The 15340-nt window shown below is 41.6% G+C and overlaps 1 protein-coding gene across 1 annotated transcript in view; it reads right to left on the bottom strand.

Moving 5' to 3' along the window:
* The window catches only part of LOC140897151 (piezo-type mechanosensitive ion channel component 2-like), a 61905-nt gene extending 47419 nt beyond the window's left edge, over positions 1-14486 (bottom strand). Inside the window, exons 1-14 of the mRNA XM_073309522.1 lie at positions 14480-14486; positions 12902-12944; positions 11621-11807; positions 10933-11134; positions 10158-10341; positions 9277-9439; positions 8709-8909; positions 7707-7821; positions 6936-7051; positions 5872-6135; positions 4603-4708; positions 3715-3896; positions 3093-3241; positions 383-556 (exon numbers count right to left, since the gene is read on the bottom strand). Of these exons, the coding sequence (XP_073165623.1) occupies positions 383-556; positions 3093-3241; positions 3715-3896; positions 4603-4708; positions 5872-6135; positions 6936-7051; positions 7707-7821; positions 8709-8909; positions 9277-9439; positions 10158-10341; positions 10933-11134; positions 11621-11807; positions 12902-12944; positions 14480-14486 (2093 nt within the window). The remainder of the gene's footprint in view (positions 1-382; positions 557-3092; positions 3242-3714; positions 3897-4602; positions 4709-5871; positions 6136-6935; positions 7052-7706; positions 7822-8708; positions 8910-9276; positions 9440-10157; positions 10342-10932; positions 11135-11620; positions 11808-12901; positions 12945-14479) is intronic.
* Positions 14487-15340: the final 854 nt, after the last annotated feature.

Raw genomic sequence — 15340 nt, 5'->3', positions numbered from 1 at the left:
CTATTATGTTTAAAAGACCAGATTTCAAATAAGTGAGGCATAGTAATTGCACATTCATATATGTGACCAGTGTGTATGTGAAATTCCCCCAGCTGAGTAAGTGCAGGACAAATTATCACTATTAAGTATTTATTTCTGGAGGTACCATTTTGTATGTGCAGCTGTAATAAAAGCATGCACCGATTAGACTTGCTGTAATTGCCAGCCTAACTTATCTGTAAAGTGCCTTTGTTCCTCCATGTGCATCAGAAAACCAATATAAATTCTTGTAAATATATAAACTGTAAAGCACTTTCAAGTCTCATTTTCCAGCTGATAACGCTTCGGTAAGGACATGCTCACATGCTTGGCAGTTTACCAATGTGCAGATCTGGTCACATACCTGCCAAAAGTACATTCATGCTTGATGGGAATGTTACTCAGGTCAGTGATCTTCAGAAAATCCTCACTAAAGTAATGAAGCTGAAGGATGCAGGCCAGGAGAAAAGTGGAAGGAAGCAGAATCTTAGCAAACAGTTCTACTGTGTCATACTGTTCAAGACCCAGGTCTTTTAACCTGTCAGGTAAAAAGGAAAAAGCCTTTCACAGGTCAGCCTTATTAACTAAGGGACAAATTTCTAGTAAGGATACAGAGAAAGGTTACTCTAGAATATAGTGAGGTAGCTAGTTATATGAAGCTACTATATAATAGACTGATCTCAGTTTTAATGAGCATCAAAGAGATTCTTCATTGAGGCTTTCTGGATGCAGAGAGACCATATAGTTCTCTCTAGATCTCAAGATTTCAGAAGACTGATGGAGCCTTGTGCTACCAGTCATGGTCTTCCTAAATCCTTTCCTGGATTCTGAAGTCATGGCAGGGGCTATTCACTACACTTCATCTACAGAGATACACCCTTTTATTTTCAATGTTATCTTGAGTTCACATAAAGAACCCTGTTGTCTTTTTCGAGCACAGAATGTTATTCCCAAATTTCCTTCCTGCTGTCTCTCTCTTTCTCTAACCTCAGGAAAGATCCAAGTCCAACTTTGTGTGGGGGAATAAACTCCATTGATCTTAGAAAATCTACCACTATGTGGCTACAATTACTGTGAAAACCCTCAAACTATTTAACCAAACAAAGTACAGAGTCTTTCCAGAAAAGCTGGCTACAATATTTTCAAGCTAACATCAGCAATAGTTCCCAAAAGAAAAAAAGATGATGAGTCCCTCAAGCAAGCCTGGGGTTTGTATTTCAGCAAGTCACCCATTGTGGTTTGTTTGGGTTATACCCTACATCCTCCTGCCTTAGCCACATCATTGAAAATACAGAAACCACTGGGAGCTGTTGTACATTCCCATAAAGAAAATAGGGTAACACACCCTCACTGCACTATTAATCTCATAATAATGCTGTGAATTTATTGGGCTTTATCAAGGGAAGTGCTGAGGTACTCAGCTCACACTGAAATCAGAGGAGGCACTTAGCACCTTATAGGACTGGACCCATACTAGTCCTTTCATCCATGCACCTCAGTGTGGCGACAATCATTAACTAATACAACATAGCTCAAATTTACTGACATTCCAGGCACATACTTACTAACCTTAACAGGCTTTTAGGCACTGATCCAAAGCTTGCTGAAGTCAAAGGGAGTCTTTCCATAGGCTTTGGAATCAGGCTGTTGGGGATGGGATGGGCTCACAGGATGTGATAAGGGAGGTTGTAATTTAATTGCGCTATAAAGGAGTGATGGGGTAGGAATTATGATTGAATGGTGATCAGTGTAACAGTGTGTATGAGCTCTTTAAAAACAGGTCTACTGGCCTGCAGGGCATGCTGGAAAAGAGGACCTGGTTTATAAACCCTTTTGTCCCTCATCCCAGAGAGGTTTTGAGAAGAGTGGTAGCTGCTGGTGGATTTCTCCAGGACAGACCTAGGAACTGAGCAAAGGTATCTGAGAAAGGTCTTGGGGCTGGGTAAAGATGAAAACCTTTGGCAAAGGAGTTTTTTTAGGGCTTTGCCTAGAGTTTTCTTCTTCTGGGTGAAGTGACCAGAGTTGTGTCTTCCTGCTGAGGAGGGGGGAGGGGAAGGAAGGAAGCCCCACATTCCCCACTTCAGCGGAGGGAGCCTGTGATCAAGTAGCCAAGGATCCACCCAGGGACTGTGTATTTTGGGCCTTCTTTTCTTTGTTTATGGCTTTTTTACATCAGCCTCTAGGGTGGAAATGCCTCGGTGAAGAAACCCGATGAGGAGGCAGTGTGTATAGTGAACTCTTGTAGTCAGGCTGCCCAGTTGTTTACTTGGGACTTTGGATATCCTGCAAGGGGTTGCCTTGTAAGTTTGGCTAAAGGGCTAAAATGTCCACACCCATCGGGTACTGATCCTGAAGGGAATCTAAGGCAGCAGCTATACCTGATGATGGAGAGATAAGAACCAGCTACTATTAGCAATGGATGTTAGTGGCTTCATGTAACTGTTGGGGTGGGGGACACATAGTGTGTCGAGTGATCCAAGAGCCAGATACTGATATCTTTACTCATGCTGTGTGACTCACACTTACTTTGAGTTCTCTACTGAGAAATCAGTAGCTATCCTTAAGGAGTCAGGGGGCATTTGGAGTAAGGGTACCTGAATAACCAGTCTACACTGTGAAAATGATTCTTTCAGCCTTGAAAAATTCCTCCTCTCATCTTACCTGGGGTGAATAATTTTTGGATGGGCCAATAAATGTTCATTTATTCCCCATCATGGTCATCGTCATGCTTAATGCAGGTGAGCAGATTCTGAGGCAGATCCTCATTGGCAAAGTTCCATTAATGTCAATAGCACTATTTGTGGTATAGGGCACTATTCAGGGTGAGTGAGCATATCACAGTCTGGTCTATAATCTCTGTGTTGTCTATTAGACTGTAAGGTCTTTGGGGTAGGGACTGTAGCTTGATATGTTTGTATACTACCTAGCACAGTGGGCCCTAATCTAGGGTTGATGCCTCAAAACGCTACCATAATACATATAAATAATATAGATTCCTAGATAAAATGAGTGAAATAGGATTTCCAGGAGGATAATTTTGTTTCATTTCTTTAAAATATAATTAGAGTCCTTACCCCTCCTCTGACAGTCCCAAAGTCAGGAGCAAGGACCCAGAAATGGTTTTGAATTGGTAGGCGTACACAGCAATGAGGACCACCATTGAATAAGAGACAACAGTGAGCCAAAAATACTTCAGAATTCGTCTCCACCACTCATAGTGAACCTGAAACCAAATGCATCTCAGATTAGATGAACCTCAGTTTGTTAAGTAAACTGAAGACAGCCCACTGACAGCATCTAGGTCAAATCCCCTCTCCTATCCAAAATGCTAAACTGAGAACTCCTATTGATGAGTCTGGAACATTTGACAAAGTGTGTGTGTGTCTCAAAGGTTTCCCAACAAAATGAGCAGCTTGGATATCTATTCTATTTGAGACAGTCATTTCAATTCAAATTGAATGGTAGCCATAGCAAATGAGAAGCTTCATAGACTAAGGACAAAATATAGGCCAGTAGCTATATCAAGATAATCATACTGTAGGCAAAGCAGGATACAAAAGGGCAAATCCATAGCTGGTGCAAATTGTCATAGCTGCATTGAAGTCAATCGAGCTATGACAATTTACACCAGCTGTGGATCTGCCCTGCAGGAAACAAAGTGGAGAGTGTGAGAACTTTAAATTCCAGGTTGCTTACCTGATATAAAGCTACACAGAACAGAAAGAGCATAATGTACAGAATTTTGTAGACCACTACTTTGCCATTGAAACTGACAATGAAAAACATGGCAGCGCAGAAATAGATCCAGTATTTAACCAGCATTCCTTTAATCAGAGAGCCAAATATTTCCAGCAGAGGATTGTGCGGGATTTCCCTTTCTGTAAAAAGAGGAATGCAAATCTGTCAGGTGTGACACTAGGATGTGCTTGGCTATTGTAACATTCTAATACCTTTATTAACATTCTACATTCCTAGGCTAGCAAATATCTATCCTAATGTGTTTAATGTCCCATGTTAAACTATGTCACAGACTTAGATTGCAACTGTGTCATATACTTAGATTTTTGGGGCAGGGACCAACTTTTTTGTTCTGTGTTTGTACAGCACCTCACACAGTGGGGTTCTGGCCCAGGACTGGGGCTAAAGTAAGCAACAATGCTAAAGTAAGACAAATAAATAATATAGCAATATAATGTATTGCTAATATAGTAATAATATTGCAATGGCTTCCTGGGCCCTATTAGGGCTATATTAGGGCTTGTTAAATGACCTAATACATCAAGAGATTTGGCATCTTCTGTATGGAATCATAGACTATCAGGGTTGGAAGAGACCTCAGGAGGTCATCTAGTCCAACCCCCTGCTCAAAGCAGGACCAATCCCCAATTTTTGCCCTAGATCCCTAAATGGCCTCCTCAAGGATTGAGCTCATAATCCTGGGTTTAGCAGGCCAATGCTCAAACCACTGAGCTATCCCTCCCCCGCAATGGTGACTCATAGGAACAACGGTGATGGGGAGCTCGAACCACAACAGGCAGATGGAGTATCAGGGTGGTCTGATGATATAGTGTTACATTTTCTTACCATTCGCATCCACTGTGACTTCTGTGAGAGTTTCTTGCTTCTCCTCCATATGTCTTTTGATCATATGCTGCCTTAGCAATAGCCAGAACGTGAATGCATAAAAGATCTGCAGTGAAACCACATTTGTGCCTTACTTTTTCATGGAAAGAACCCACATAGAAATGCAAATAACTCCTCTCCCTAGGAATATAGATTCCTAATTCTCTGTCCCAATGAAGTGGAAAAATTAGTAGCACAGTGGGAAAAAGAAAAAGCTGGTCTAGTGCTTAGATTTTACATATGTTTAAATTATAACTAAGGAGCAGAATCTAGGTTGCAAGGTCTTAGGGGTCGCACCTATCTTTTATTATGTGTTTGTATAGCACCTAGCACAGAGGGGTTGATCCCAGGCACTACTGCAGGACAAACTGAGAACAATCATTTGCAAACCAACTTTTTTAGTGATAACATTGTTGCTTTATTTGTTGCCAACTTAATGAGTTTGGCTTAGGCAGAAGGCAAAATGTGGCTTCTGTGACACCATCCCAAATGTTCTTCCTCCCCAACTCTGGTATAAAAACTACACAAGTCCTGAGGTGAAGTATATAAAGAGAAAATAAAACCTCCCTGTGAGGATTTATTAATTCATAGGGATTCTGGTTCACCTTCATTTTCTCTTACACATATTTGATCTTAACTATTTGCCACCACTTCTTGCCTCCACTTCTTGGCCTCTCTTACAAAGTCCATTTTTAAACAACTGAGTATTAACCAATCTCCACAGGCTAGAGATGAGCCTGGATCAAACCCCTGAACTCTGGGAGAGTTTGGACCCAGATCTGAATTTTGCAGCTGGCCTCAATCTGTATAATGCACTGAGACCAAAAACCAAATCGGAACACCCTGAACCTTTCAGCAACTTCAGATATATATCTGGTTCCAAATTTTGTGGCTCAGACTCATCTCTTGCTAACCAGGCACACTGTGCTGAATCAAAGCCTCATAAAAGTCCAAGCAAATTAAGCCAACTTCATCAGGCCCTTTCTGCTTTTACTACCATTCTTTCAAAGAAATGAATTGGGTTTGATAAGTACATGATGACCACACTGTGTAAATCTCTTGTGACTATCTCTATCGAGTCTGTGAGTCTTTCTCATTTGGTCCCTGATCACAATCTCAATTTTTTTCTCCCAAAATGGAGGCGCAACTTATAAATATGTATTTTCTTGGTTCTTTCCTGTGTCTGCATTACTAGCATTGCAATTAAATGAGAAAACACCAAGGCTGTACCTTAACACCAAGATGCACACATGGGAAAGAATATGGTTTTAAATCAAAGTCAATGAGCACGGAGGTTGGAATTTCAGGAAACAGTTCTTCTTGTGAAATATTGAACCCTACAAAGAAATTGAGGATCACCAGGATATTCCCATAGATGGCAAGGAACGGAGAGCTACGCATGGCATAACGACGCCGGTCACGAACCATCCAAATGATACAAGACCAAATCAGCAGAACAAAAGTCAGCCAGCTGTTGTGGGTGATGCTCCAAACCTGCAAACAAATACATCTAAGTGAAAGAATGCTGCTGTTTAAATCTTAATGAAGCTAAAATCAGGGATAGCTGAAAAGCAAGAGGCGTATTACCAGCTTCAGTCTTTAATTTTGCACTCCACTTTGGCACATGCCCCTGTGGCCACAAAAGTGAACATATTTCTATTTCCTGTCCCGCTATCATGCGGCTGGACAACCAGCAGCCTGATTTGCACCCAGGTGCAGGTTCTCTGCGTGTAACACAGGTACATGCACTCATCTGTGCAAAGGTGGACACAAAACGGTAGGGCCAGTTTGAGATTAGCTGAAAATTTAGCCCAAAGTGCACTGCCCATTACAAAATCAGAGTAGATAGGATTTCTTATGACCAGATATGCGTTTTCTATTTGTGTTCTTCATTGCAATGGCAAGGGGAGAATATTCTCAGAGCTTGCTCGGAAAGTGAATTTGCTGTGGATTTACTATGTAGCAGATCAGAATCCACTCATTGCTGTATTACTCCTTACTAACATTTTACTCTGCAATGGGCAGTGCTGATCTATTCACCATTCCTGATTCTACAACACATTCCACATGCACAATATATGCAGAATTTTGTTGGGCTTCATGAAAGTAGTGCAGAATATGAAGCCTTGCCCTAGAAGAAAGCAGTGAATCCGTTTCTTACAAGGTTTTGAGACACTCTACAATGTTTTCCAATGAATGTATTCCACGCTATAACAAGCTCTTTAGGAAGGCAAATGGAAAACAGAAAATGACAAGAAGGTAGAAAAAAGAGTTCCATCAACTCCATATCTTACCATCATGGCAATCAGTGCACTGACATAACTTTGATTCATAATGAACTGCCCTAGTACTGCCATACTGCTAGTCCCATCCCCATCAGCGTCTGCATTTTCAGGGCAGGTGCTATCCTCTGTAAGAAATGTAAAGTGTATAGATAAGGTGATTGAAAGGTCTCTAGTACAAAGCTGAGCCCTTATTTTGAGAATTGATGGTATTCTGTATCCTTTAGAAGTCTTGTCTTAGGGGTGTGTGTTTTGTGACTGCACTTAAGGAGGTATGCGTGCAACTCCCCTGAACTCTGGAAGGAGTTGACCATACCTCCACAGATACTGTGTAGAAAATATACCTCCGAAATAATCAATATTAAATGGATGGAGATAAATTCTTGCTTTACATGTGCAAATATAACTGCCCGTAACGCAAACTCATTTACCTGCAGCTTTTGCCTTGCTGCAGGTATCATCTAATGCACAAGACTCCTTGGCCTCACCCACCGAGGATGCTGCATTCCACACCTCATTCAAAAATTAGCTTGTTTTCCAAGATGGCAGTGACAGAGCCAGCTGTAGAAGGAGGAGCCTGGTCTACCTGTATAACCTCGATCAGAAAAATGTACTGGGAGATGCTGTGAGTATGACAAATGCAGAATGAAATCAAATTCTTTCTTTCCTAGTCTTCTTGGTGCTGCCTGCTTTCCAAGATGATAGATGCCTACTACACTTCATGGTTTGTGTGTCATGCTTTTTCATGCAATGATTCAAACATCACTTTGAGATGTACAGTACCTGAGAGAGGAGCGCTGTGTCCTTCACTGGTGTCCGCACTGGCTGTGAGGCTCCTGCCATGTTCACACTGTAAAAGGGGCGTGTCCTGCCAGCTTCCATTTGAAAAATAAGCCACCTAGAAAAGGAAATAGAATAGTGTTTCTCCTGCCTATCTTTTCTACAGACACTGTGCCATGCATTAGTCTAGGATGCTGGTGTGACAGATTTGGAGCTACTCTGTAATTGATGAATACTGTATGTTGACCTGGCTATTGGGATGTTTATTGTATGACTATACTGGGGACTAACAGGAGACTGGCAGTGGGGAAGCAAGAAGGGAAAGAATGGCTCAAGATAAGCCACTTCGCAGCAAACACCTGAGAGTTTTTAAGAGAAAAAGCCAGGACAGGAAAAGTCCTGCAAACATAGGAGGTCAAAAGTGGGAGGCGGTTTGGGAGAACCAGACTAAGATGGAGGCACAGTGAGGTATCTGAAGAAGTTACACCTGCATAGATTACCACTGGGAGATGATACGTTTTTAAGTAAGAGATGAATGTGGACTGTTTGGTTGGTTAAAATCCTTTGTTCCTACTGTTAGAATAAACAATATGTGGTTTTCAGAAGGCTGTCTGAGCACAGCGTTCACCACTAGTCAGACTCCCAAAGGGAAGAACTGCAGGGGCCCAAATTCAGTAAGATTTCATGTAACTATGTAAGACCAGTTGATGCATAGGGTACTGTATCCCAGGGCCCAGCCTAAGAGTGGAAGAATTGCAATAGTCCACGCTGGGGCAGGAAAAGGCACAAGGCCTGACACCTGAAGGAGTGTACTCAGAGACCAGAAAGGAGACAGAGATGCAACTAGCCCTATAAATGTCACAGCTGGTTTCCAGAGTGCACCAAGAAAACAGTGAAGCGAAGTGACTGCACCCAATGTGGTGTCTATGGGAGTTCTTAGATGCTCAGCAGTCTCGGCAATCCAGCCACTTACTGAGGTGTCTAATTACGGATTTAAGGGCCTACCTTTAGGCATTCACTGGTGAAAATGTTGGCCCTTCGTACAAAACCCAAATTCTGAACCATTAATATCCCCTGTAACAGTTGCAGAAACCGTCTTAAGATAGCCATTACCCTTTTCTTCTCATTCTTTGCCATCCAGAGCATGGTGTCCACCTCCAACTTACTCTGCTCTTCTGGTGGTGACTGGATGCCCTCTTCACATTCCTGTATTAAAGGAAATATAACAGACAGATGTCACACCACCTCTGGATACAGCTACATGCTATCCAATGCAATGGTTACGGCACTGTTACTGGCTATCACCCTTATTATATTCCATGGACATGATCCAGTTGGGAACTGAAACAGCAGACATGGCCTGTTTTCACATTTGTGCAGTGCACAGGACAAGAGGGATGAATATTTAAAGAACTTCTTGCCAGGCCTCCCTCATAAATTCCAGGGGGGGAATGGAGAAAGCATATGGAAAGACAGATTTTTTTCTTGATTTCTCTCTTGAATATGGCTGTATTTAATTATGGTGCCATTTGTGATCTGTCCTGTCCATTCTGCACTTTGACCCATGCATTACCTTAGGACTCAGAGCCCACTGCTGTAGCAACAGGACCAGTGAATAATACAATACAAGCAGCAAAAGAGGATTTAAAAACACAGGCCAGCTTAATCCAGAATGAATCTGCAGCTTCCAGATTTCTGTGGTGTTTGTCTTGATAAGCGCCACCATCCCCAGGAACCTGGAGAAACAAAAGTTGGAGACAGTGCTAACACTGGTTGTATTCTATAATTTTTACTATTGCTGTTTTATTATTTAGAATTTTTAAGAATAGTGTCAAATAATACTAAATACTTTACTACTAAAAATAAGATCTCACTGATCATCCTCATTTTTATTGTTCTGTCAAACTGCCTTTATTTGCAACTCAGAGTAATTATTAAAGAGACCATGACAAATTCCTGATGCACCCTAGTGGTTAGAGAAGGCGACTGGGCATGAGTCCTCAAGTGACCTCCTGGCCCACTGAGGTCAACAGCAAAACTCCCATTGACTTCAATTGGGCCAGGATTTTTCTGGATTACATTCTATTCTCCTGCCACAGTTTTCCTGTGTGACTTTGGGGAAGTTATTTAGCCTCAACTCCTCCATTTATAAAATGGAGATGATGATGATAAAACACAGAAGACTTGTGGCTTAGTTAATGTTTATAAATTGCTATGAACTCCTCCGATAAAAGGTACTAGGCAACAGCAAAGTAACGGAAGTCCTAAAAGCTTAAAAGAAAAAATGTTCCCTACAGATCTCTCTCCTTGGGAAATGTTGATATGTTACTTGTTTTTATACTGCCTCAGTGGGTCAACTTAGGATCTTTCGTATATATTTCAATTCTGCCTTTAGAACAGTTTATTTAAAAGTATTAACCCTATCCTTTTCTGTATGGAAGCTGACATCTTTACCTGGCATAAATGTCATCAGGAGGAACCAGGTCCTGAAAATATGGCAACTGGTACAGGTAAAGGGCAGCAAGGTGACCTGCACTGAATATAGCCATCATCACACACAAACTGCTGAAGGTGACCACGGTAATGGGACGATGACAAGCCCACCAGGAGCACAAGCCGAGAAAGGTGAAAAAGTAGACTGCAGAAGTCACAGAAGGCAAAATTATACCTGGGGGGAAAAACCGGCCATGAAAGGGCTTCTGTTCCACAGCAAACAGGATACACAGATCAGGCCAAAGTGGCTCCTCAATTGATGGACAGTGACCCCAACTAGTAAGAGAAGCCACTGTGAAAGTGCCATTTATTAATTTCCATATGAATAAATATTAAGCAAGCAGAACACAGTCTCAGGTGATGCCTTCAACCATCTTAACTAACTAGAAAAGAAAATGAGACCCTCACAGTTTTCAGTGGGCCAAGGGACTTGCCCATTGCAGACAAATTCCCCTCTCCAACCTCCAATGAATAGCTGTGTAAAGGTCTCCCTGCAGCTCTGAAAAGGAAATTCTGCCCTATAAGTGATTGCAATTTTGCAACAATAACCTATGACAATAAAGGCTGACAACAACACAACAATGCATAGATCAAACAAAAAAATAACTGGGCAACAGCAAATAACAAGCAATGGAGGTGAAAAGGATTGCTTCTAGCTGCTTGTCTTATTTTTCATGCTTTGTTTACGGGATGAAGACTCTTACTTCCTTTTAACCTCCTGCTTTAACATTCTTACCTGCTAAGCCTAATAGAAGAGTTGCTACCACCTTTCCAGCACTTGTCAGGATGGCTTCAAATATGATTTTCAAGCCTGCTAGGAACGTAGTGACTTTCTGAATGAAACCTGGTTTTCGGTCACGTGCCTCTTTTCCCAAATCCTCTTCAGATAAACAGTTGGTCTCTTCCTCATCACTGTCTCCTTCTTCCGTTTCATAGTCCTGTGGAAACAAGAATGTCTAAGCAAGATCCGAGCATGAAAACCAAGTGTTGCCAGACAGATTCCAGGACTATGGTTTACAGCATGGATATGCAGCATTAGGCACAAAAGGCTACTGAAAAACATAATGGCCATGGCACATTTGAGTCCCTAAATACTTCACTGAAACCATACAGTCTGAGGTGTGAGCGCTTGTTCCTGTGATCTCATCAGGCTAGACAGACAGTCATGAATAGGGAGAAAGCAACTCTCATGTCTGAATACATAAGGCAGGACTCACTCCACTGGCTTAGGGAGTGGAATTGTTTCTTTAGTTCCCTGCATAGCGGGCCCACTATGGAGCAGTCATCGGGTTTTGTTTCTGTAAGTGAATGTAATCCAGTGTCCATGTGGCTCCCACACACACAGCCCAATTCATTTTGCCCCAATGTCCAGTGGGTTAGCCTGTTGAAGTCTCTTAATTCATGTAAGAGGATGCTGAACATACCACCTCCTCCTCCTCCTCATCCTGCTCCTCCTCATCCTGCTCCTGGTCTTCAGAATGAAGCCGCATTTTGGGAATAAGAGGTTTCACCTGTTTTTTACAAAGCTTTATAACCATGAAGCCAGTGAAAAACATTCCAATGTCAGGAACCAGCAGGCGGATGACATTTCCAGCATCAACTTTGCTGAGCCTGCAGAGTGGAAAGCACATGAGTGAAACATGAGGCTAGTGCTCAGAAATGAGTCTAATTTTTCCAAATGTTCCTGTAATATTTAATCTGAAAACTAATCCCAGAAATGCATCTGTGCATTAAAAAAAGGACCTAAGAATGAAGTGCACTTGGTTATCCTATTGCAATTTGCTTTATTGTAGTTTCAGTATTCCACAGCAGAGTACAATACCACATTATTAAATAGCAGGTAATATTACATTTAGATACTGAGCAGAATTTTTTAAGATGTCTTTTTTTCCACAATTGGCATTGAACATCTGCTGAAATGAAGAAATATAATCTTCAAATCTCTTGATCTTTTATTAGCAGAGCGTGAGCAAACTAAGGGTTTTATTATAAACACAGCTTATAACATTTGCAACATTAAGAAAAGAGTTATTGATACTCGGTATTTACATTTTTTTTTATTGTTTTTTGTTATAAAAGTCAGCCATAGAACACTTGGTCAAAATTACCAGCTCCAGTGGTGTATGTTTTAAGGTCATTTAGTCTGCATCTCTGGTTCAAATGGCGTTAGAATTTGTAGTGTATTTTTTTCAGAGCAAACCGTCAAGCCTGGCAAAGTGGAGACCTCAGTAAAGAAAATTCAATGGATTTTTTTCCCCACACCAATAGGATAGAAAGGTTTTTACAGCTCATTCAGATCAGCAAAAAAAGAGAGATCTCCAATATTAACAGACAATCCCATCTGCAACATCTAAGTGTATATTTAATTGACCATACTTGCTAAATCAACCACTAAAATAATATTGCCCTTATTTTTAAGTATAATACAATAGGACCTAAAGGCCCCAGTCAGAGTCAGGCCCTCTGTGTGCTAGGCACTGTACAAACACGTGATAAGGAGATGGTCCCTACCCTAAAGAACTAATTCTCCCCTTCAAAATGTGCTCACATAGCTTGCAGAAGGATTGTAATTCCCTACAATACTAGGGTTCTCATGTATAATTTGTGCTTTCTTATGGACCTAAACAAATCTGTGATATTATTATTAAGCATTCAATTTTCAGTGTCTACATCTTAAAAGAAGAGACATGCAACTGATATCCTACCTTAGAATTCCAAAATGACCAAGCACATCCTCCCAACCATAGCCTAATGGAAAAGAACAAAGAGACCTGTTTATAAACTGATTCCCTAATGCAGTGGTTCCCAAACTTGTTCTGCTGCTTGTTCAGGGAAAGCCCCTGGTGGACCGGGCCAGTTTGTTTACCTGCCGCATCCACAGGTTTGGCCAATCACGGCTCCCTGTGGCTGCGGTTCACTGCTCCAGGTCAAAGGGGCTGCTGGAAGCGGCGGCCAGTACGTCCCTCGGCCCGTGCCGCTTCCAGCAGCTCCCATTGGCCTGGAGCAGCAAACCGCGGCCACTGGGAGCCATGATCAGCCAAACCTGAGGATGCGGCAGGTAAACAAACCAGCCTGGCGCACCAGGGGCTTTCCCTGCACAAGTGGCAGAACAAGCTTGGGAACCACTGCCCTAATGTTTTCCAACCCAAACATTCATTCTCATCAATAGGCTTGCGTCTCGCTTTCCTGCCTGCATCCTTTTGAAAAGTAAATCTATAGACAGTGGAAATACTGCATAACATGCAGAACAGTAAAATAGGGAGGGCTTTTGCTATTGTCTTCAGTGAGTGCAGTATAACACCCCAAAACAAGATTCATTGATATGGATCACTTTATACGGCAACAAAACTGGGGTGAAAGGAATATAATCTATTTTACTTTTAAGGACTTTCAAAAGACTTCTAAAGAACATGCTTGCATTATTTGCACAAGCAAAATGCTTCGTCTGCACATGTAAAGCATGTGGGTCAAGATTTCCGAAAGGGACTAGCAATTGTGGGATTTCAGTGGCATTGAAGCACATTTAAATGCATTAGGGGCACCTTTAGGAGCAATGAGAGCTGTATCTGAACTGCAACATTTGGACCCAGGGTTTGTTTCAGCCCAGAGTAGAAATGCAATCAGAGGAGAAGTTGAGATCAATCAAAATCCTTTATAGCTCAGGGGTAATTGGATCCAGGCCCATCTCTAATGATGGCATTCTGCTCCTGTAGATGAATTCCTTGGGCTCTTTACCATAGGATAAATTATTGCAGTGGAAATGAAATTTACCATTAGGTGGCAGATAGTAGAATGCAATCTGAAACGCCACTTGGATCATAAGGAAAGTGAAGCTGGTGTAATTTATCGCTCTAAGGAACTGCTGTGTGCCTCCTGAAAAATAAAATGCTGGCTTTGTTACGATAGCGCACCAAGAATCCTACGAAACATGACAAGCCAAGGTCCCTGCCCTAAGAACTAACAGACTAAATCAGATGGATACAATGCATGGGGCAACAGCTCCCTGCCCTTCCCAACTGCACTGTGAACAAAAACAATTCCACCCACAGAAAGGCCAAACATCCACCAGCCCAAGGCCCATGAGTGGGGCCATCCCCCAGGACTAATAAATAGAAAGATATACAACTGCAGCTACACTCTTTAAACATCAAATAAAGGAAGTAAATAAGAACTTAGCACAATGTGCCTCTATAGAATTCTACAAGGTGGAATCTACTTATTCAATTAATTTAATTTGTTTTAACACAATATTGATAGTCTAGAACTTGAAGGCGGTCACCTACCTTTCATTGTGACAGCTGTAGGCTTGGGGAACAGTGGAATAAGCAGTAGAAAGATGAGATAGGCCAGAGACAGCCCGTTGTATCTGAACGATATCGCTGTGAAATAATCAAACTGACTTTAACTGAGACATAAACTGGAATAAAAATGAAGCCTATGAATGTATGTGTCATTAACACTGGATCAGTAGAGGAATTTAGATATTTTACTTCAAAGATATCGCTCATTCCCTCTAACTTCTAACCATAAGACTACCCCACTCTTTGGTACAAGAGCCATGATTATGTATTCTGTTATTTTGCTCTGCCTCTTGCTTCTTTGATTTTATTTTTTGCCCCTTGTTATCTCTTCAGTTAATCATTCTCAGATTCATTTTTCTTCTTTATTACTATTTTAATGGACCCATAATATCCTAGGTGCTCTGCGGACATATAGCAAGATACACTCCCATTCCTAAAGTGCTTACAGTGTAAAGAGACAAACACGGGGGAAAAGAGTTGCTGTTCCAGTGGCTAGGACACTAGCCTTGGACTCAGAAGTTCCTTACTCTGCCACAGACTTCCTGTGTGATCTGGAGCAACTCACTTAGTCTCTGCTTTAATTCCTCATCTGTAAAATGCGCATAACAACACTGCCCTACCTAACAGGGGTATTGTGAGGATAAATACATTAAAGACTGTTTGTTGCTCAGATAGCTTGCTAATGGAAGCCATATAAGTATCGATGGTAACTATGAAGAGTTCTGGAAAGTGATAAAACATGCTCTACAATCAAAGTGATGATCACTTGAATTATCACATGAATCAGTACCATTCCGTAATTAAGGCTCTGTTGTGGCCTGTTGTCATAGTGCAGATTAAATG

The sequence above is a fragment of the Lepidochelys kempii genome, chromosome 13, assembly GCF_965140265.1.
Source record: "Lepidochelys kempii isolate rLepKem1 chromosome 13, rLepKem1.hap2, whole genome shotgun sequence".
NCBI lineage: Eukaryota > Metazoa > Chordata > Testudines > Cheloniidae > Lepidochelys > Lepidochelys kempii.
Note: the sequence above shows the minus strand (reverse complement) of the source record. Positions and strands in the feature narration are given on the sequence as shown.